This window comes from Solenopsis invicta, chromosome 1 (genome assembly GCF_016802725.1).
Source record: "Solenopsis invicta isolate M01_SB chromosome 1, UNIL_Sinv_3.0, whole genome shotgun sequence".
In the NCBI taxonomy this organism is placed as follows: domain Eukaryota; kingdom Metazoa; phylum Arthropoda; class Insecta; order Hymenoptera; family Formicidae; genus Solenopsis; species Solenopsis invicta.
In genome coordinates, this window is record NC_052664.1 from 18,899,274 (window position 1) to 18,924,107 (window position 24,834).

Below are 24,834 nucleotides of genomic sequence, written 5' to 3' on the forward strand. Positions count from 1 at the left end.
TTTTAAAAATATACACATTTATAGCTAAAAAAAACGGTATATGATCTCATACTTAATTAGATTGTCTTGCACAAATTCTCATGCGTGATTATTACGCATTGTTTATCGTGTACAAGCCATAGTTGCTGTTTTTGTCTCGTTAATTGAGCAGCGGTATAATTAGGCATTAAGATGGATTGACACATACTCATTGTAGCACTAATCTATGCGCTTCACTTACATTGTTCGAAAGCACATTACAGAATCCGAAAATACTTTCTGTCTCACGTTGATGAAAGTATCTCTTTTATCATCGTTACGTATTTTCAGATACGTAATTACGGTGAATGATGCGACGCGAATTTTGTTTAAAGAAAATTGAAACCGCCTATAAACGCTTTATAACGCATACATATTCACTTATATTTCGAGATATATTTTCTTAATGCGATGTGGGTGGCAACGTCATTGAATTATTTCAGTCAGTTGGTATAATCACGTATGGACGCCGGGGCGAATTTTTCTAGCTCAGCTATACGTCAACTTTATCAAAGTAAAAAGAAGACTCGCTGAGCGAGCGATGCTATAGAAGCTGCAGATAGGATTATCAAGATTTATGCACATGCTGATGTACACGTAAAATTCGATAAGAAAAGTGTTTATTCAACGGTGTTTATTCAAATTACAATGTTGGAAATTTTCTTTGACTTCTACAACGTTCGTCTGAAACGCGAATCAATATATTTTTATAAGAGGCTTTTATTTTACGATAGTGCTGCTTATCTATTTTGTTGCTTAAAATTCGCAGAACGTTTTGTAGAAAGTAGTAAATAATAACAGTTATATAAAATTGTTTCTACTCTATTTTTTTTAAATCTTTTATTTTTGTTTTAACTTTTTGTTGTTAATTTAGTGAGATTGAAATAATATGTGGAATATGGAGCATAATTAAAGATTCTAATACAAAAATTAAAATAATTAAAATTCTTTGTAAGATATTGAGTTTAACTTATAAAAAAGAAGTTATTAAAAATTTAGATTATTATAGAGTTTATGTGTTATAATATAATAATAAATTTAATAATCTGTGCAAACGCATAATTGCATAACGTAAACAATTGTAAAAAAATGTGATTTATGAATTCAGTCGTTTTTTATTTAATGAGCAGTGTATTTAATTTACATATATTTACATAACACATTTGCGAAGTTGCATCAGATTTAAGAAAACAAAAGGTTCATTAGAGCTGCAAACGATGTTAATATAATTTTGTCGCATTGATTAGAGATTAGATTAGCGAATCGATGTCTGTTAAATAGATAACTATGAAATGAATGATAAGTATGTTTATGAATATCATGAATAATATCGTGCTATTGCGTGTCGTTTTTAATTTTTGTCTGCATTTAACAATTAGAATAATAACTTAATAATTAAAAGAAGATAAACGCAATTAAAACTAATTCTAAATATATATTATCACATTTTAGTAAAAAAGATAATTTACAATTATTTTATCTATGCAATCACACTTGATGATAATTGCAAATTTTGTTTTTAATATCAATAGATTGCGACAAATTTTTTGATTCATAAAATGCGGAGTTAATTATAATATTACATTTTACTGCATCTTAAAATAGATTTACGTTTGATATTAAAAAAGTATTAACCGAGGCCAATAATTATATCTCAATTGATAATATCGATTGCATTTATCGTAAAGATGATATCGATCTCCAAGAGAAGTCATCGACGAATTTTCCATGAATATGTCGTGAGACAGCAAAATCAACCGTGCACATGCGGTCAATGTATTTCTGTTTACGGGCGTGCATCATTCACGACAGCTGATACAAAAGGGAGAAACGCAAGATAATTCATGTGAGACGATTCGAACAACAACAACATTGTCGTACACGATCGAATCTCGTATCCGCGTTTCGCCAGTCGGCACTTCCGCGTGCAATTATATAACTCGAAATAGAATTCCGAATAACCTATTTCTCGCGCACGCGACACGTGTTTTTGAGCACTCACCCTGTTATAAGGATCATTCGCGACTCTGACGTGTCACGTGTTTTATATTAAAATCTTCACGATAGAATTGTACAAAGCTGGCATTGCAAGTTTATCTGTCAGAGGAATTTAATACTGGCAGTATTTATTTGGCTAGAGATTAATTACATACTTTGAGTATTTATGGGACTAACAAAAATGCTTTCAATACTAGAAATAAGTAATTAATAACCAAATAAATATTGCCAGCGTTAAATTTTTCTATAGGATGAGCTCATCTGTGTCTGGGCAGCTGGGGTTTCCAAGGGTTTTTTAATTGCATACAAGTATACTTTCTTCACGAAGAAAAAACTGAAAAGGCATAAGTGGATCACTATTTTCAGGCCACTCTGTATATTAGCTCGAGTGTATTTAGAATTGTGCCCCTTGTTTATTGTGAGGTAAAAGTGAAGATGGTTGGGGAAGTATGCTGAAAAGATCATGTGTTATACTAGCAATGCTTACTTATGTCTTGAAATGATACCTTGAATTATTTCACGCGGATGTTGTATCTCCCAAGATCCTCAAACATCTGGAAAGCATTTTTTAATGCTGACATGTAAACGTCAAAACAGTTTATCCTCTTTCCCAAATCTAAGACTCGCCGCGAAGAAGAAGGTATTGGCTATTTAGTTTAGGATAATCAGTTCGTAGATTGAGGGATATCTTTCTGTTCTTTTAAATTGAAGGTTCGACCATTGAAACGCTTAAGTAAGTGGCGAATTGACTTTACACACGTGGGTCGCGCAATGCGCAATTCAGTTCGCCTTGAAAGTCACAATTAAAAAGCTGCAGAGCCTCTGCTCACTACTCCTTTCTTCTCGCCGTATCTCTTTCTCTCCCGACTCGGCCAGGCGCAATCTTCTTTTCAGCAAATGAAAGGTTCTATTTTAAGCCGCGGTGCTAAGGCAGGATAGGAAAATTGTACTGCGTTGTTAATGGCACGCGTTGTTTTATACGCTCGCACGATCAATTTTCTCAACGACCGCGGTAGTGGTACATTGTAAACTATCTTCTTCGAGGATAATTGCAGGATGTTGTCTTTTGCATACTCCACTCTCGTCGGAGTGTTTTAAAATGTGTTTTAAAATGTGTGCTGATGATGGGTGTTTTTTTTTTTTAATCTTAACATCTCCACATCTCGATGTGTCTGTCTTCGTTTTTTTTTATTATAATATCAAATTTGTTTTTAATATATCATCAAAATACAATATTGATACATTTTATTTATTTTTTTTATTTATTTTGTGCATCGAATAGTGATGAACGATTAATTTCCTTTTTTTTAAACATCTTAATCGTGTAGAGATACAAAATATTGAATCTTTGAAACCGTAGTTTTTTTTTTTTTAATCTTTAAAGTTCTGAATACTTGAAAATGTATTTTTTAAAAGTCTCGAATGTCTAGAATGTCTTTTCAAAAATTTTCGGGTTTCGAATAAAATTAAAAAAATTATAATTATCATAGCTGTAAATAAAATGAGAAATGGCTCGACATAATGACAAAAAGTGTTATAGAAGGAACGATATAGTTTAAATAAGAGACCTTTATGTTTTTAATATTTTCAAAAAATTTTTGATTTTAAACCATGAATTCGAAACAATTCATTATTTAAAGTGATTCGATGTGAGCCCATCGACCAAATATTAAAAATTTTACATATTAAACCTTTGATAAAATAAAATGAAATTGTACAAATACAAATTTTATAGAGGCTATTATTTGCGATGATTACAATATATTTAATTTCGACCGTACGATTTTTCTTTATTGGCCCGCAGATTCTGAACGATCGAAGTGCAATTTTTACGCTTAATACCTTATTTACACATGCCAAAAATGCTTTCGAGGACAATTCGCTTTGTCGAGTATCCTTGAGTTTCAAGGGACTGGGAAGGGGTTGTCCTATCGTTCGCTTTGCATATAGCGAAGTGCACTTACTACGAAGGGGCATTTTTTTTAGCGTATCAAAAGAGGGGTAGCCTTGAGCGCTGGCTGCACGGTCGCCTATTGATTTTGAGGGTTCGCTTTCTGCGTGACCGTGCGCCAGCGAGCATGGGGATTCGTGCGCTCTTCGTATCCTTGATATTTACGATGCACTTTATTAATAAAAGAGCCACCACTCCGTGACACGCGCGGAAGCCTACGCGCGGCTAAACGACGCGTGGAAATGTCTCACTACGTTATATACGGCAAGCGATATGAAACTGAACTATAAATTCTACTGTGATGTACTAACTTGTATCAATAAATGGGATTATCACTTGTATATGAACGTGTAAAAACGATACTCCAGGCAGATTTACATGTCAAAGTATGTTATTAATTTTTAACTTAACTTTAAAAATGTCAAGAGTTTCCATCTGTATTATTATACGTATTGTTACATTCATCAATTTTACTAAAATTAGATAAATATTATGGCTAATACATTTATTTGTACAACCACTTAAAAAAAAACTCAATAATAAACTATTCTTTATATTCAAAACAATAAAACCAGAAATTAAAGAATTCAATTTATTTTCCATTTCTCGAGTAAAAAAATTTATGTAAGTTTGTAGATACAAATTGTTTTCTGCCATTTTTCTGAAAGAACTTTAGAACTTAACGCCTTAAGAGTTGAAACTTTCAAATTGAATTTGATTGGAATAGTTACGATTAATTTGTATGTAATAACAACAGAGAGAATAGATTGATGCTTCATTCTCTATATTTTTTAATATTTATTGTTGATCAGAATTTTTTTGAAGTAATTAAGGAGTTTTATCACTAACGAACTATATCGGAAAATCTATCAATTAAACGGAATTCTGGAAATTAAATGCTGTTATCGCAAAAGCTTTTAATTTAATATCCTTCTATAATTGGAGAAAATTAATTGGAAAATGCACAAGGCAGAGAGAATTAGCGTTTCATAAAAATTTTATCATATTGAAAAGCAAATCAAATTTCAGGAAACTAATAGTTTCTGTCTCTCTCTGCTGTACTTTTCCAGGGCAGAGTTTGTATACCCAGAGAAAAATTACGTTTAAATTGATGAAATAATTTCTTTAATTAGTTTTTTTTCTTTTTTTTAGTTGAAGTGAAAATACCTTTGAGAAAAATAAAAATTTACTTGATTTTAAGAAATGACGTTATTATTCTTTTTGAAAATAAATAAATTGTTTTTTCAAATTGCTTGTTTAATTTAAACAAATAATTTTTTAATTCAAAGAAAGTACTGACAGAAAAATGTAAGAAAATCAATTCAGTTGTTCTGGTTTTAAAAATATATTTCATTCATTTAAGAAAAGATTTGCGTTGCTATCCATTTAATTATTTCGTTAATTCTAATAAAAGGAATAACCAAAATTTTTCTTCTCAAATCAATGAAACTCTTTAACCGTATATCAATGCACAAATTTTTTTGATTCAAACAAATTTTTTTTATTCGATGAAATTATTCTCTGGGTGATACTGTCGACAAAAATTTGTCAGATAGCTATAATAAACTTTTGAATTGACCGTTTGCGACGGCAATTTTATTCGGTGGTTTACAAACACAGTATTGTCTACAAGTGTACGGCTGTACTTTCCAGCGTTACGTGCCGTTCACCGTGGTTGTCACGATGCCTCAATTATCTTCAGGGGGACGAATAAAGGGGCTTATCCGTATTTCCCTGTCATAGAGCTGGTATTGACGTAATTCCGCGGCAATGATCCTTTGTTAGCGCTTTCACTGCAAATTATTAATGCCGTTTGTTTGGCGGTTTTTGTTCGCAACAGAAATTGACCGAAAGTGAAAAGAGGAAGCAGGCAAAAAGTTCCGCCTTGCTAATTAATAAATTTCTTGGATTGTAAGTCGAAGAATCAGCGGATATCGTGATTAAATCTTGAAACTCTTATCTCTGAAAAAGAATAAGGTGATAAGAGTTTCAAGGTATAAATAAACTTTATTATCGTATGTTTATCTCCTACTATGTGTTTACAGTATTAAAGATTGTTATTTTTTTCAGGATTCAGGAGCAGGCGCACCGGCTGACGACGAGGACACTACGAGAAGTTGTAAAAGGTAAGTTTACATAAATAAATTATTAGCTATTGATGCAAAAATATTGTGCATCCTTTCTTGACAAGAGAAATAGACTATCCGGAATTCCATTTTGAGTTATGTAATTACACGCGGAAATGTTGACGAATGAACGACGTAGATTTGATAAAGTTAAAAAGCATTTGTTAATATATACACTGAGAGAAATTTCTTTTTAATGAAAAAGATACATTTTCTTAAACCTAAATATATCTTGATGCAAGTGTATTTGTTTGTTTAGTTTTAAAAAAATATTTGCTTTTAAGTAAATAGACATATTACCTTAAATACATAATTTTGTATTTTTACGTAGCTTGCATTTAAATAATGATTTTACAAATAAGCTAATAGTATTGTTAAACTTACTTAAATTGCTTTCTTAGATTTAAAAATCTGATTATCTTGAATATAAAAACAGTCTAACAGTAAATATTTTCTAAACTGCGAGAAAAAATTACTTGATTAAAAATTATATATTTTTTCATTTTGTTTACAAAATAAATATTTCAATTTAGAAATTTTTAACTTGACTGCTAGTAGATAAGCTATTATTTATTCACTGAATAAATAATTTTTGTGTGTTGAATAAAATTTCTTCGTTTTATAATATTTTTTCTCTCAGTGTAACATAATTGGTTATAAAAATAATATAATAAATGAGATATGTATGAATGTGCAGAATAAACATAATGCACTTTAAATTACACATTATTTTTGCAATAATATGATCTTTGCGCTAAGCGACACAAATCTTGTGCAAACTTTCTCGGCGAGCTCGGGGACACCTTACAAACGGATACGTGTATGCACGTACCAGCTTCAATGGCGATAAGATCAAATCGCAAGGCTGCATCATTAAGCGTGTCGAGATCAGTGGCGTCTCCGGGCTCTCATCTCGCGCGCGGAATGTTCTCGGCCGATTTTCTCGTTTGTCAACGCGTACTTGCTCCGACTATCGAGCTCGAAAATGACGCGAATTCAACGCGGGCGCTAATAAGTCGCGATAAGGATGCGAACGACGTGGCTTGCCAGACTAGCAATCTGTAGACTGGTAGCAATATTTACTTACGGTGAGCGAATAATTTGTTCTCGTTTTATTGATCATTGGTAGTAAAATCGGCTTCCACGTAATCGTCTGATGATCAAAATTTTTACGGGATTTTTTTTGCGAAACTCGCACGGGATATTTGGAATTTTCTATTTTCTTATAATTAACTTTCGCGAATTCAAGACGATCTTGCATGGACTGAGATTGGTTTTATCATTGGACATTCGAGATGCGCCAAGTACTTTTATTGCATTGGCCGAACAAGCGCCGTGTCTTGCTGTGTTTATGTTCTTGGAGACAGGTATCGAGATGCTGCAACGATCGGCGTTGGTTTTATCGCCGTGCGAATGGATACCTAATCTGAAATTAGTTTACTTTATGCATGTCTTCGAGATTTTATCTTTAGAACGGTTTGTTTAAACCAATGCAGTTCGTTATTTCTGCATTATTAATGCATTATTTTTCGATACAACAAAATCTTATTAAGATCTTATTAACATATTTTGTTAAATTAATATAATTAAAAATTATATTAATTTAATAAATTATTGTAAATTATTAAAATTGTATTAATTTAATAATTAATATAATATTATAGTATTATAATAATAAATTAACATCATAATTTATTAAAGTACAATGCAATTGTGTATTGATGCACGTAAAAGTGTATAAATACTATCTATAAATATTATATATTTTGCAAAATATTACATTTACTTATTGTTATTTGTAACAACATTTATATTAGAAAGAGCAGGTAATTAGGTTTAACTTTGTAACTATCTCGAATATTAACTTACTAACTCGTCTCCATCTGTTTTTTTTTTTTTTTTTTTTTAAAGTTACGGTCTTAAAGAACGTTTACTTTTGCTTAATATTCTTCCTTCCCATCAAAGATACACGGCAATATTTTATATTTTATATGAAAATACGCGGACGTATACTTAGCAAGAAACTGCAAGAAACTTTATTACATTTCGTGAATCATGTTCATAATGTAGTTTGATGCTTTATAGCATCATAAATAACGGATCTAGATTTTAAAACGAAGTCGTAACATGAGGATGATAAGTGTAATGAACTTTTTATGAACCAATTTTACGGCGTCAACGATCGGACGATCTCCTCTTCCCGGCGAAAGGCACTTATTCGCTCGAGTATCACGAATTCACGATTGATCGCGCTCTCGGAATCGTGTCGGTTCAACAGGAAATAACGCGAGAAACGCGGCGAGGCTGTTATTTAATCAACTACGAAAATGAGTTTCAACGTTTCCTGGTGGAAGCGCGCCTTCGCTTCCTCCTTCGGATCTTCTTCGCTGTAACTCGCCCGATCCAACAACTTGTCTTTCACAAAGGAAAGCGCGGTGCCGCGACGCGCGAATTTCTCGCATAGACGGACAGCGCGACGCGTCTCCAATCTGCGTCGCACTTGTGCGTAAATAAACGCGTGTACGCGCGGGAAATCCTCACGGAACTCCGATTCACTCTCCTGCTCCGCGTAAACCGCCGCGAGGAGAAGGCTTCGCTCTTAATCGTCCGACTTTCACGGCGCGTTTGCGTAACATCTCGCTTCGTGCGCGGATCGTAAAGTTACGCGGGAGACGTAATCGGAGTCGCTTCGTAGATAGAAAGAGGAAAAAACCGAGAGGGAGGGGGGAAAGGGGGTGTCGCAAGCGGATATTAAGATACCCCCGTTCTAACGAGGGTCGCGACCGTTACGAGAGTTTTAATCGCGGATATTGAACGAGACCTCGAAATCGTCGTGAATTCGATTTTTCACATAAATGAATAACAGAACAAACGGAAGGGACAGAAGTAATTTCTCTACAGATTATTTCAGGATAAGTGGATTACAACGGTAGATTGTTTGAACAATTAAAGGGAAAGTTTCTTCGATAAAAATTGTGATTTTCAATAGCTTCAATTTCAGTAGATCGAAAATAAACGGATAAGTCTCTCTATTCTCACAGAAGTGTATATAGACAAAAAAACTATTGTACGGTTGACTGTAAATGTGAATCTCACTTTAATACAATTTTTACTTAAAGCTTGAATTTCAATTCTTTGTACATAATGTTGAAGTATGGAGAATTGCGATAGACAGTGATCTTACTTAACAATTCTGTTAAGAAAAACATTTTAAATGTACCAACAAATCTGTTGAAATCAATTGTAATATGCACAGATCATTTCAGGATAAATGGATCAAGTTACAATGGTCGATTGTTTGAACAATTAAAGGGAAAGTTTCTTCGATAAAAATTGTGATTTTTAATAGCTTCAATTTCAATAGATCGAAAATAAGCGGATAAATCTATTCTCACGGAAGTATATAGACAAGGAAATCATATTGTACGATTAACTGTGATTGCGAATCTCACTTTAATACAATGATTTTCACTTGAAGTCTGATTGTGTTGAAATAGAATCGCGATAGATGGTGATCTTTAACAATTTTGTTAAGAAAAAAATTGGGTATAAGTTTACCAAAAAATTTACCCAAAAAAAGTCTATAAGAACAAATTGTGATACAGTCAATCTTGATCGTATGTAAAATGCGGCATTTGCTGCAAATTTCATTATTGTTGAGATAATATCTTTTATCGACTGATATTCCGTGCTGTCGAGTGCTGACGATAGCTTTCAGTTTTAGATAAAGTTACTGTTGGTTATGGCGATATACCACGACGATTGATAGGTGCTCTCCGCTTATTCTATCTCTATATGGAAAAGTCGATTTGCAGGCAATCAATGTCGTAATACAATACTCTCAATTCTTGCTCCTGGCAGAACTGATGGTCGCTCGCTATTTTTGGCTAGATTATTCGCAAGGCATTTCAGCAGGGCACGTATCCGATACACGACCTTTAGTTCGGCTAAAGTTCAGGCTACGAACGCCAAGTCGTGCGATGCTGTTCTACCAGGGAGGAATGTTGACCCGCGCGATGTAACAAAGCCATTAAATATTCATCCGTAATGAAAACTTAAAATTTTTCGTTGTCTAACCGTTTGTTTATCGTACGGATCTGTTATTGCATTTGTTCATTAAATATTAATGCATATTTGTACATAATTCGCTGGAACAACGAAGTTTAGTAACTTCATAATGTGTACGTGTATTTTACATGTACATACATGAGGTTTATGGTAAAAGTGTCAGCATGTTATTTAAATATAAATTTTGATATGTACGATTAGTTTAATTATTAAAACGAAACATTCTACAAAACATTTATTAATAATTGTTACATTTTCGTTTGTCGAGTAGTAAATCATCTATTTATCTAATCTAAGTTACTCTAGTAAATGTTACATCGGAAACATTCATCAAGGTGTTCCGTTAAAGTCATTATCTTCGGCAAACAAAATGCGCAAACGTATCAATTACAGAAACGTAAACAGTGCCAAAGTAATTAAACTGACATCGTGGTACTGATCTAGATTTATAATTGCAATTAAGTTCAGCCCTCTTCGCCTTAAGAAGCAGAAGCGCTTAGTAGGTACTACATAGCCAATAGCAATTATCGTTAATCGTGATCTTCAATCACGGACGACGCTTACTTTGGAACTGAAATACGATGACTTGAATTGCATGAGTGGATTTAGCACCATTTTATTTGTTTATTACAAGATTTGATAAATGTTTTGGCTATAATAATACGAGCTAAAAAGTACCGAAATGAGGAAATTGAATGTTTACTTATGTTTCTTAAGTTTATTTGTTTTTATCAACGGCAAAAAATTTTGGTCGCGAATGTCCGAATTTTGGCCCTAAAATTAGAAAAAAAAGAAAACAATGAAAAATTTGGTTTATAATAATTTTTGCAGCGACAATAACTCTATATTATGCTGCAGTAAATAACTTAAGTAAATAACTTTTAAACGAGAAAGAAGATCTAAATGAATTTTTGCACGAGTGTTTATTAAAGTTTTATTAATATATGTAAAAATTTTGATTTATAATCAAAATCAACTCAAGGGTCTATAATGTTTATTTAATTCGTAATGCTATCTTCTTATCAAACAAATATTACAAAACGCGATGTTATGTGAGAATCAAAAGTAAACAAAAAATGAAGCGTTTAAACCAGTAAGAAAATTGTACTTAAATTTTACACAGATACTTAAACGTAACGGTAGAACAATTTATGAAATTTTCATATTTTTGGTAATATTTTGTGATATGACACGTTCTTAAAATTTAGTCGCGAAAAGAAAAAAATTGATGCTTTTAATTAATAGTTTTTTTTAAACTATTACTGCTAAGATGCTTTACTGATGTTTTATTTAGGACTATGTGTAATTTTTATAATATTTTGTCTTTACCAGTCATCTATTAACATGACTTAAAATAAATAATTACCCCGTAAAATTTGTAAATTCAGTTTTTATTAACAAGTATAAAAGACATCGCAATGTTGTATTTTAAATAAGAAATTTAATATACTATATGATAATTTTATTTGTACAATAGAGAGAATGAGATTTACTTTTATGTAAAGCCATCCAATTGATTCTTTTATAATATTCTCAGTGATTGGGAATATATCTTTTCTCCAATGTTATTAAAAACTTTGGATCCATGCAATTTAAATAACTTTATCTCGGCAATTAATACTTAAATGTGAATTTGATATTTTAAAGCGATTTTAAAGTAACGTAGCAATAAATTCCAGCCTAGGACAAATAACTAGGACGCATCACGCGCGTGTTTTGGATTTTCACATAAATTGGGATAGCCGTGAAATATATCTTCACCCGAATGCAGTTTGTTTCGCGATGTCTCGACGACAACACAACAGCACGGTTTACGATGTACTTTCACGTTCCGTGTGACCTACCATAGATTTAGAACCCGACCGCAAACTCATTAGTATCCGTCACGGGGTGGACGTTGCTCTATCTACGTCCGGCAAATCTCCATAATTTTCTGCACGCCTCCTCGCCTTCGCCACGAGGAAAACTTCGATCGCTCATCATAAGAAAAAGAAAGGGACGTCCGGTGTTTACCGTCAGCCTACGATCTCTCGAGCGGATTGATGCCCCTAATTTTCTGCGTCACCTGATGGCGCTCGTCATCGAACGGACGTGTACAATCGTGCAATTATTACACAGTCGCGGCGATTGCAATACCTCGTTGCCTTTAAGGGATTATCTCCAATTACGCAGTAGTGTTTGCGGTTTCAATATACCTCGCGCAGTTATAATGCAATATAACGTTTATCGAGTTGCACGCTTGTTAACACACGTTAACGGTCAAATTGCTAAAAAGTGAGTTAACGCTCTGGCGATCGTCGCGTTTTAAGACGTTTGTATGCACTTTAAATATCACTTCGAGCGGAGAGAAGCTGGGGCTCGTAAGAATCTCTGACGACCCGCTCGCCGGGGCCCGAAGCGGACCAAGGCGGTCTACCTTGAACGGGATTCCTGGTCGTTCGTAAATTTCACTAACAAAGAGTCACGAGACTCGTGAGGATAATAGCCGGATATACACGTATTTTCTCTCGCTAACGCGGATAATGCCGCATACGTGCTACTCATTATAGTTTTGTGAGTTCTGATAGTTTTTTCGTGCGAGAGAAATAAATACGGAAAATAATACACGTTATTTCCCGTCTGTATTTCTTATTCCGTTTTTAACTGCGTACTTTCTCCGGTATTGATGATATTACGATAGCTTTCGAAACCAATTTGATATTGTTATTAGCGTTATTATTTTGCGAATTGTGTGAGTGATCCTATGCGACAGGAATTTTCCTTCTAACTAATTTCTAATGTTCGAAAGATAAAGGTAAATTTAATTGTTTGAAACATTTATTAATTGTGAAATTTAAAATAACAGAGCAATTCAGAAATATAAAAGTAAAAACTTCCACTTTTAAGTAACTGATTTAATTTAATTGGTTTTTTTATTATATTTTATTATTGCCTTATATAAATAAAATCTTTATATATTAAATTTCTTATTTAAAACATAACATTGCGATATTTTATACGAATAGAATACACTACTCGTTTCAGCAATTTTTACAGCTAAGAAGGGGATTTGGTTTATAAAAACAATTCTTGTCAGTTAATTGATTTTTAAGTATTAAATTAATATTAGTTCTTGAACAATTTGAAAATTAATATATATACATTTTTTTATTATTCGAAAACTATTGTTTTATCTATTTCAGTTTAAGCTATAACATTTTTTTTATTTTTAGTTATGAATGCCATTTTGATGAAGTTTGATAATTTTTCAAGTCATTAGCATTTAACAGCTCCAATAAATACTTTATTGTTATTGCATTACGTACATATTTTTGCTCTAATCATTGTTGTTTATATTACTTACTGATTTACTGTGCTTTTCAAGAGTTTTGTATGCGACACATAACCCTGAACTATATTTCAGTCAAGCATTTCGGGCGAGCGCGAACAATGCGGTCTTGTGCAATTTGAGATTGGATCACGCTCCGAAACTTGCTAATTGGTTTCTGTCTTACGACATGCATCGACCAATTGTTCTTGACCGAAGTTCGTAAAAAGTCTCACGCGAAAATACTCCGGAGAAAATGATAAATTATATTTGTGACAAGGCGATCATATCTGTTTGAAAATTTCAGTATACTTTATATTTATAGGAAACAAAATTTATTTTATTATTGATAGATTTAAACGATATTTGAAAAAATCTAAGAATATAAAATGGGTATTCTATGTGTACTAAAAATTGAATTAAAAGAAATAGTTGCTGTCTATATCGAGATATTATTGTTTCGATTAAAACTATAATATTTTAGCAAGTTAAACAACGATTGTTTTTAAGATACTTTTAAATATTTTGTTTTCTAAAGAAAGTTTTACTTTAGATTTTTTCTATGAAATTAAAATTGTTTAATCTTAAAAATATATAATATATAAGAACAATTCTGAGAAAAATGTTTATTACAAACGTTTAAATTTAAAAATATTTGTAGTTGTAAGGAAATAATTTTGATAATTTTGATTCCTGTACACCGTCATTTACATCTCGTTGCATCTGGTCATTTATTCACACACTCTTTGCGTGCAGATCGACACGAGAAAGAAAATCTGTTCAGAGAACAGCATATAGATAGTAACGATAGAGAACTGAGTGATCGGCAATTTGCGCGATACTCGAAGATGGACGTTCGTCTATATATCGTCGAGTGGATGATTTTCAGTGAGTCACGTATAGATCCTTTTATAAATATTTGCGTTATTCTGTTGCCAATGAATCATTGTCAAAATTTATCGCGTTATCTGTGCTCTCTGCTGCCGTAAAATTGTTTATTAAATCTTAATTTTTATCTTTGGCTTGGTTTTTAATTTCGTGTATTTTTACTCGCAAATTAATTAAATATATAATATATTTTGCTGAAATTTATTAATTTGGTTATATTAAATTATAATTACGTGATACGTTGAAAACGACGGAAATTTAATCGTGTTACAATAAATCATGTTGTTTTAAACTTTTTTAATGGTTTTTAATGAAAAAAAAAAATTAGTTACAGTAATAATCCGAAAGTTTACATCGTTTAAAATTACGTGACGGGCCACAGTTGTAATTCTTGTTCATCGGTTCTGCATGCTTTCATGGGCATCCGGGATTTCGTAATAGGAGCAGCAAGGCAAGAAAGCTTAAACAAGTGACTCAATGTTTGCGACTTTAAGATATCGTTCATTACTGTGTCTTTTATGTCGGGTATAGACAGAATAATAAATGATGATTGTGGTAGTTACGCATCATTATATCTCCTTCTGTTTTAATCCGTTTAAATTTATCTCGCGTTAAGATATCATAATCACGTATACGAGTATAATAAAAGAAACTATTATACATACATGAGCTGACCAACAAAAATACGTCTCGTAAAAAAGTCATAAAGAGGAGATAAAATGTTTTCAATTTTTCGATTTCAAAAGTACGTTGTCTGAATTAAATTGTTTCTGCATCTTGGACAAATATTTTTATAAAAAGAAAATAAATTATAACTGTTATTAAATGTAAACAAATATTTGAGTTATAGTTTATTTTCTTTTTATTGAAAGTTCACATGTCTTTACTTCGTGGTTTTTAATTATATTTAATACTTGGAAGATTGTATTATGTAAGGTTAGTAATGACTCATTACATAACGTTTGTGGAAGTTAATTGCGGAAAAGAATGTGATAAAAATTTATGTCTTTTATTAAACTTTTAATACTCTAACATAGACAGAATAATAATGATGATTACGTATCTCGATATCTCCTTCTATTTTACTCGTTTAAATTTACTTCGCGTTAAGATACCACAATCATATGTATAATTATAACAAAAAACTATGTATATGTATATGTATACATAAGCTCGAACAACAACGATACATCTCATGAAAAAGTCATCAGGAAGGAATAAAATGTTTTTAACTTTACCATATAATTACGTTCTTCGTAAGAGTCATCATTTTTGCAATTTAGAAAGAAATTTTTTTTAGCCACGTGCAACACGATATCTCTCTTGGCGAGAAGAGATTCTGAAAGATGACAGCTCGTGAGACCCCGAATCTTGGGACCCATCGATCGTCGCGATCGCGCGCAAATGCCTGTTTCGCTGAAGCTCTTGAATAATTCATGCACTGTGCGTCCTCGTCGTCGGTCAGTCTGGCGCGACTTTAATCCCCCTTCCTTCTGTAAGCACAATGTCTGGTCTGAGGCTCCGTAAAAAAAAAGCGTGCGTTGATCGAGATGTTGTGCATTATGTTTCTACGTTTCTCACGTTTCATATTTTTCGAGCAACGGAGAAAGGAAACCGGTAAAGGTCATAGACGAAGTTGACGTAAGACTAGACGACTAGATTTTACTTTCAACCTTTTACTTTATTTTTATTTTTTTTATGTATAATCCGAAATCTTGAAACTTTTTATTCACACGCGAATTGTAAAATGACACGTGATTATTAATAACGGGAGATTTTGAGATATGATACAAGTGTATATACACGATGCTTTTACATTCTTTTTTGTTGATTAGTTTTGTGTTGAACATTCGGTTTCTTACCGAGGGCAATTAATCTTAAACGTGTTTTACGCGACAAACTTTCTATTTTACCTTGACGATATAGATAGAAATTAAGATTTAACTATAGTTAAAATTAACTGCCGATATTATTATTTTGGAATTTTACGCTTTTGCGTCTTAATAATATCTCACTTCCCGTGCGCGTTAGCATAAGGTATTTTTATGGTAATAGATAAAAATCGAAGCATGCTACCCTTTGAACTTTCCGCCACTTTTCCCCGCTAAGGAAGCTTTAATCGCGCGCTCATAAGCGGCATTACGCACTGTTACTCTAGCCACGATGAGGTAACAGCGTGCAATGAAGCACTGTATGTTTACTAAGCAAAACAAATCTCCATTATGTATTCTGTGATAAAGCCACTCACTTTAGACAGTAACTTATACCGTCGTATAAAAAAAAAAAAAAAAAAAAAAAAAACCCGAGAAATATTACATTTTATTTTACATCCACACACACACACACACACACACACACACACACACACACACACACACACACACATCTATTTTTTTCATCAGTATCAATTATTTTACATAATTTAAAACTGCGTTTAAATCCGCGTCGTGTATATTTGTGTGAAGGAAACATGGTAGATTTAAATGCTTGGCTGCGTCGTAAATACCAAGCAAAAAATAACATCGAGAAAAGGCCGGAAAGTGCAAAGGGGAAGGGCACCAATCTCAAGGGCGGGGAAATAAAAGTGTTGGACAGAATTATACTTTCTCATCTCCTCCCATGGTGTTCTCGTGTCATTTACGTAATCAGCCTTGAGATTTACCCCCTTCCTCTGTATTTTTCCGGTTTTTTTTCTTGTTGCTATTTTTCGCTTGATATTTATCTCGTACCGTAGGATATCGATAGGCGTTCATCAGTTCTCATTGATAAACATCTTCTCTCATGTTACTCACTCGGCAAACAGAAGAAGTGAAGCGGGAATATAAATAACAGTTCTGAAGGCAAGGATTACTTTACTGGCTTTTTTTAGCTTGTTTATTTTTATTATTTTTTTTTATATACTTGTTAGGTGTACTTTTTCTGCTTGTTGGCGATCGTGAGGATCAAATTGAAAAGTAAATCCAAGACTTTTAATTTTATTTAACTTAATTTTGATCGTTTTGCATCTCCAGCTTAACAAATAACTTCAATTTGTACTTTTATTAAAACGTTTGTGATTTTTAAATTGAAAAAGAAACCGAAGACTGTTGTACGTTTTAATTATTAAATATATTTTAATTTTATCAACAATTTATAATGTACACTGAAAAAAACAGTTTCTTGAAAAAAATTTCTTAAAATATTTAGCTCGATACGTTCAACCAACAATAACTATTGAGTTGATTTAGTTCTTTATTTAAAAAATATTAATGGTTGACATGAATGAACTATACCTTTTTTTTGTGCAACTAAATAATTGTTCAATCAACCTATTTAGTCGAACGTACTAGACTGTATATTTTAGTTTGTCAACAAATAATTTTTTTCTCAGTGTATATTGTAAAAAGGTGTAAAAATAGATTTGTGTACGTTATAATATTAGATCCTTATGCACATTTAACGCGAGAGATAAATGATTTTGTTTTTTCGTTCCTCTGAAGATCGTACACACTTTCGCTAGAGATATTACGTGCTTCTCCAATCTTTTAGATAGACTCTCTTTTCTCGACCGAGACGAGTATTCCAGCAGGAGATAAAACGAGTCGCGGGTTCGTTAGACCCATTTGTCATCTTTCCCTAGGCTCTTGACGAGAACGTAAAAAGTGATATGACATGTATCGCAGAGCAGATTTTCACATCGCGTGTCTTAACGCGATATTATCCACGCACTGTCAGCTTCTTCTGCAACGCGGATGTGGATGCTAGTAAATCTCGAGGTGCATAAAAATTTCTAAGTGAAGTAATTTCCGCGTATTAGAAAACATCCGGAATTCAACGATTAATTTTATTTCGTGTAATTGTGATTCTACACAAGTCTGCAAAATTTTACTTTTTTTTTTTTTGTTTGGAAAAAGGTGTACTTTCTCCCATATTTTTTTATGTGCCGGATCCAAATTCGTAAGAAGAAATGTTCTATCGCATCAAATTTATGAGAGAAATATAATTAAAATGCCTCATGGGTTTTTTAATTAATTTTGAAAATTCATAACTGACGAATCGGATGTGTGAGAAATTTTGAAAAGGATTCCAATTGATGCTTGAACATTTCAATATGAGAATATCGAATTTTTTACCGCAGCATCAATCCTCTGGCACGCTTTGTTTTTAGGGTCGAGTGTAGTCACACAGTCAAGTGGAACGATTGTACCATGCAGTTGCAGCGAAACCATTACAAATAGTAAAAATCTCACTAGTGGATTTGATATATGAAAATAAAAGATCATCTTTTATATAAAAATATTAAAATTACGAAGTCAGTTTTTTGATAATCGTTATTAAAAAAAAATTATTTAAACAAATGAAATAAACAATTTTGTTGCAAGAGAGCTTCAGTTTTATGTATTAAATTCATTATTAAAATGTTTGCTATGTGCAATGGTTTTGTAGTAGGCTACGGTAGCAAGTTACGATAGGCAATCGTACTTTATCCTATGAGTGTATATACGAAGAACCTCTAAGAACAAAGCGTGTCTGAGATGCGAAGACATCTGCGGTAAATGATTCGATATTTTCATATTAATAGTCAATGTACAAAACATTAATTTACCTTTTTCGACAGGGTTGGCAAAATTTTGCCTAGTGAAACTCACTCAGTTGAAACAGGTTTTAATCAAAGTGAAAACCTCATATTAAAATTTACAAACGGGTTTTAGTTTACTATTTAGTAGTATTAAAGCCTAAGAAAGTGTAAATAAAATTAATGTAATTGTAAAACACAGAAAAAAAAAGTTGTTTGTTTATATTATTTATATTTAATATTTTCAATACAAAAATATGATAATTTTATAATGTTTATTAATGTACATAAAATGAATATGTTTCAAAGTTTAATTAATTACCAAAAATAAAATATCACCTGGATTACTTAAACGTAAATATTGTTTTATTGTAAAATATATATACTTCAAAGTAAAACATCAACGTTCAACATTGCACCAGGTCATACATTCTGCATGAATTAATCACAAAATAAATCAAATGTAACTTTTTCTTTAGAACGGAAACGTGAAAAGGGAAAATTTTTATTATTAAAGTTAATGGAGAAATTTGTCACTTTTCATATTTCCGCCCTAGAGGAAAAAAGTTACATGATCGGTACCCTGAAGCTAACAACTAAAAATGAATTTAACTAATAGGGCAAAATGGATTTAACCAGGGTAAAACGAGTTATAACCGGTTGAGTTGAAATGATTAAATATGAAAAATCTAGAATTTTGCTTGCTCTGTTTTTCAAAGTTTATAAGACGTTTTATCGAGCACGAAGTTTTAAAAATGTCCGCAAAACGCTGGAAGCTTTAACCTCATTTTTCTCGTAAACTTGACGTAATAGAACATTTTTACGGATTTGGATTCTATCCACAAAATTTCACAATAAAATTAGGTATATAACTCTCGAGATATATTCTTCCAGATTTTCTTATTTAAGGATGTATAGGATGTTTTTCAAAACATTAAGAAAATTAGGAAATAATGACAGATTGTTTTATATTGCATTTGAAAGTGTCGAAAAAAATTGGCGACGATTATCTATCTGGATAAAAAGTTATTTCACTAAGAAGTAGAGATGTGCTCCAATAAAAATATAATTAATAATGAAATAAGAAATAATCTTGTTTTTCAAACAGTAAAATTATGCAGACTTATGTAATTAGTGGATAATACTGCAATTTATTTATTACATTATTTATTAATTTGTGGTGTCGTGATGTTATTCTCGATGCAGAAGATCGCGTCTAAGAACAAATCTTTAACTCGTCTTGTTTTTATAGACTAAGGATTTCTATATTCCATTATATATTATCTAAATATTTTCGTAATCATATTATTAATATTTATAGATTTCGTAAGTAGGATATCCGTTTTATATTTCTAAAAAAGAAACCAACGGAAATGAAGCTATTTAAGATTTCAGTATAAATAATTCTACCGAAAGATAATTCCGGCGGGTAAACTGTGCAAATCTGTTTTAATCGAGAATCAATGATACCTTTATCGGAAAGTCGTGAATAGTCTTTGTTTATCAGCGAGACAGATGGATTCCAGACTGTCCCCTCCATCTTGTGCAAGGTTTCTCCGCGAACGTATTAGCGTTTGTACGGTATTCACTCGCGTTTTGCATGGATGAGCTGGCAAATCGGAGCAAACATATACATACATATAACAATCACAACAAAGGTCGATGCACTGATGATGTCAGCTGACATGTGTATGAATAACGTGACATCGGCATGCGTTGCGTTGATCACGAATGCACTGTGCTGTACTGAAATTCGTATAGTCGCTGTATCCGGATAATTCGGATATTATCCAAATATATGTAGATTTGATGTATCTTGAAATAATTATAAAATTGGATATATAAATCATGAGATATCTTTTTTGAGATTTTTTAAATTTAAGGATGTATAGGATCTTCCTCAAAACGTTAAGAAAATTTTTAAGGAAATAATGACAGATCGTTTTATATTGCATTTGAAAGTGTAGAAAAAAATTTGGCGCCAATTTTCTATCTGGATGAAAAGTTATTTCAATGAGTAGTAGAGATGTGCTTTAATGAAAATATAATTAGTAATAAAATAATGAAAAAAATGTGAATTTTTGTGCTTAATCAAGATGATTTATTTAAAGCTTCACTGCGATGCAAAAGTTAATTCAAAAATAAAATAAACAAAATTTATTTATAAAATAGTTAAACAGACAATTACAGTAAAACTTTGTACAAATCATCTCGAACACTTAAAGTATTTCCAAAAATTGAAACTTTTTTTGAATGTTGTAATATGTAACAAAATAATTTAATTTTTAATAACAAATAGAGTAAACTATAAAAATATGTTATTAAATAAAAATATAATCTTATTCATACAACTTTTATAAGTACATAGCTTATTTGAAGTGTTAATGTTAACACATTTTCAAATTTTATTTACTTTACGGGGACTATATATCCGATACATTCTTAATGCGAATGCACGAAGAAAAAGTTAGTTTTTAAAAGGTAATTTTTATAAAATTTAGCGACATCCTATCTAAATTAATAATTAGTTATTTTTGCCTAATATAACATACGTATAATAAGGCACGAAATTGCTCTCGATATATGTATAATATCAACGTTTAACACATAAATATTCATAGCAACGATACGGCTTTCGAAGAGGTCGTCGACTTATTCTTTCACGCATTAAAGAATCTGATAGTTCGACCGTTCCGAAAAGAGTTATCGACAGGGACCGAGAGAAAATCTCCTTCTGCTTCCACGTCATTAATATGTATGACGTAAGAGTTCGATGCATTAAGAATACTGATAAATTTCTTGCAAATCTTAAGTTCCTTAAGCTCCTTCCGTTGCGCATTAGTAATACCTCTGCTCGCAAATTTATACGCAAATATTTTTGCGTGAGGAGGACTAATAACTATTATCACATACCCGACATACTCGGCTGCAAATAAAAACATTAATAACATCGAAACACATCGCGAAGTTATTCCACTATCTTGTAATCTTAGATACAACAACACGACCTAGTTTCACCTACCCTACGGGCATGTAACCGCGATTTTAATCATACGAGACCGGACCGGTTGACGCAGATGATGAATGTGTCGCATGCGCTCCCTTTGACAGTGAAAAAATTGAGAAACGATTCGTGTAACGAGATCTCGAAGGAATGGTCTATCAGTGTATAGGATGGCGCGCGATGAGTCATTGTTGGCAATAGGGTAGTTATAATCGTACTATTAAGATAGAGGAACGATGCTTGAGATAAAGGAATTTATGTTTTAATAAATGTTTGTGGGAAAAATTATTTATAAGTCGTCTTAAAAAATGTTTATAATTATTCTCAAAATTGGATATAGCTAATTAATGTTTAAACTATTAGTTATTTGTTCCGAGTTTTATTTTTTTAATACAAATTGCAGTTGTTCTTAATAATATTTGTTATTTTATGATTTCGAAAACACACACACACACAGAAAAAGAGAAATTCTATTATAAACGAGACATCAAATATTTAATCCCCTTCGATTTTCTGTCTAAAATTGATTATTCATGCGCAGTCGTCGACAATTTAATCGAATATATGTATATCTGGGTTACTTTGTTATATATAAGTTATAATATATTTATAAAGTAGCAGCAATAGTAACTGGTGCAGTGGGTCAAACGATGACAGATGTTTGTCGTAAGAAAATAGGAGCATTATATTAAATTTTTTTTTTTAAATCTATGTTCACATGAAAATATTTCTTGTACGAAACTTTTGGTATTTTTACGTTAAAAATATTGATTCGCTCATTAGTCGTTGCTTGACTACACTTGAAAAATTGATTTCAGACAAAGATAGAAACATTTAACTTATTAACCGAGTGAAATGGTGCTTGGTAGACATCTTACTATATGGTTCGAATAAAAGTGGGATATTACAAATTGAGAGGAAATCTCGATAACTTCGCTTGCTATTGATCGTTGGAAATCTGGCGAATGGATAACATGTTGTTGTGTGTGCAACTTATGTTATGTAAATCAGTTAACGCGTCACTGTTTTCGAGCCTCGTAATTAGAATGTACTCGCTGCCTTTTGATCTGTTTGTGCGACTGGCTATCATGTCCTTAGGCGCTGTACAATTGGCTCTCTCGTTACGGACAATTGCTATAACACTACGTACGTCGTGTAACACGCATATACATTTCTGTAAATACACTCGATGGCATAATGTAATAACTCCGAGCTGAACTTACAAGATTGCTCGCTAATTAAAGAGTACGTAGCACCATTAAATTCAGTTTATACACGATGTTCTCTTGCTAAGTAAACATCTTTATAATATGCAAGCGCCACACAAAATTTGGGATAGAAGACGATTGAGATAGACGTGACGTTGATTGACGTCGCTTCTATAGCCAAAAAAATACACAATTCAGAAGGTATTCTTTGTTTAACAATTAACATGTTTTTCATCGAATAAAATGTCAACTGAACAATTAGGACTTATTCAGCGAGATTTTATAATTTTTTTGTACCAAATCTTTCACAAAATCTATATGTGCACAATCTTTTCCTAAATTTATAATAATTTTCTGTCACGCAATTGAAATGAGATACATATAATTACAAAAATTATGACAGTTAAAAGATTTTGGAAAATCAAGCGGCGAATAGACGAATAGAAAACTTTATTTAATCTTGCATCTTTTTAATCTGAAGGAAACTGTTAATCAAATTAAGTGTGATACTTTGATGTGTTTGTTACAAATATCGATGTTTAAAATTTTAAATTAACACTTTGATTTTTTATAAATTTTAATGCCTTAAAGAGTCGCCTCAATTACATTAAATAACGTAAATAATGCTTTAATAAATGAGTCAAAATTATAATGTATCAATTTTAAGGCGTTGCTATAGTTAATCACGCGTAATAAAATTACAAATTACATTACGCACAGTTAACTACGGCGGCTCTTTAAAACATTACAATTTATACATTATATTTTTAATTTATTCATTAAAGCCATACCTATGTTCATCATTTTTAACTTTGATTTTTGTTAAAGAAAAGTTGTTCTAAAGTTCTTCTAAATTAGTTAAATAATTGTTAAATGAAAGAAATGACAGTTTTTAGACATGCATCTTTTTTCCTGTAATGATACTGCAAGTAGATACATATTTAAACACAACACGCATATATTTGAAATGTTCAGGTCAATGATTTCATGAGGGCAAAACGCATGACGGCAAATTGCCAAGGTCTTCTTTCGCGTCTTCCGTAATTACTTTGTTCTAAAAACTCAAGGGAAAAATTGAAAACGCTGACTGACAAGCCGCTATGATCATTAAAGACCGCGATGTGTATAGCACGGTAATTATTATTAAAAAATTTTATGTTTCTTATCATTGAAACGCCATTATGAATTAAAAGCAATTATAAACCGTGTTTAAAGGAAGATTTCTTGCAATTGAAAGGAGATTACATCAGAAGATTTTTTTAAGGACGTATCGCACGTACGGTTCCTGCAAAGTAAATAAAATTTGTGAAAATATATTTAATATTAACACTTAAAATAAACTATGAAAGTTGTTTGAATAAAATTATATTTTTATTTAATAATATAATTTTATAGTTTATTTACTCTATTTGTTATTAAAAAAATTAAATTATTTTTTACAACATTAAGAAAAATCTTAATTTTTTGGTGTAAATACGTTAAGTGTTTAAGATAATTTACACAAAGTTCTATTGCGAATTTCTGTTTAGTTATTTTGTAAATAAATTTTGTTTATCTTATAAACAAAAACTGAACTGTGCATTTCAATGAAACGTTACACAAATCATCTCGAATGTTTAAAGTACTTAAATAAAAAAATTCAAATTTTTTCATTATTTTATTATTAATTTAATTTTCATTAGAGTACACGTTCAGTTTTTATTGAAATAAC

The 24,834-nt window shown here is 31.7% G+C and overlaps 1 protein-coding gene across 2 annotated transcripts in view; it reads left to right on the forward strand.

Moving 5' to 3' along the window:
• The window catches only part of LOC105201231 (protein phosphatase Slingshot homolog 2), a 138,730-nt gene that overhangs the window by 6,705 nt on the left and 107,191 nt on the right, over positions 1–24,834 (forward strand). For both annotated transcript variants that reach the window (XM_026132856.2, XM_026132854.2), the window contains one exon: positions 6,038–6,093. In XM_026132856.2, the coding sequence (XP_025988641.1) occupies positions 6,038–6,093 (56 nt within the window). The remainder of the gene's footprint in view (positions 1–6,037; positions 6,094–24,834) is intronic.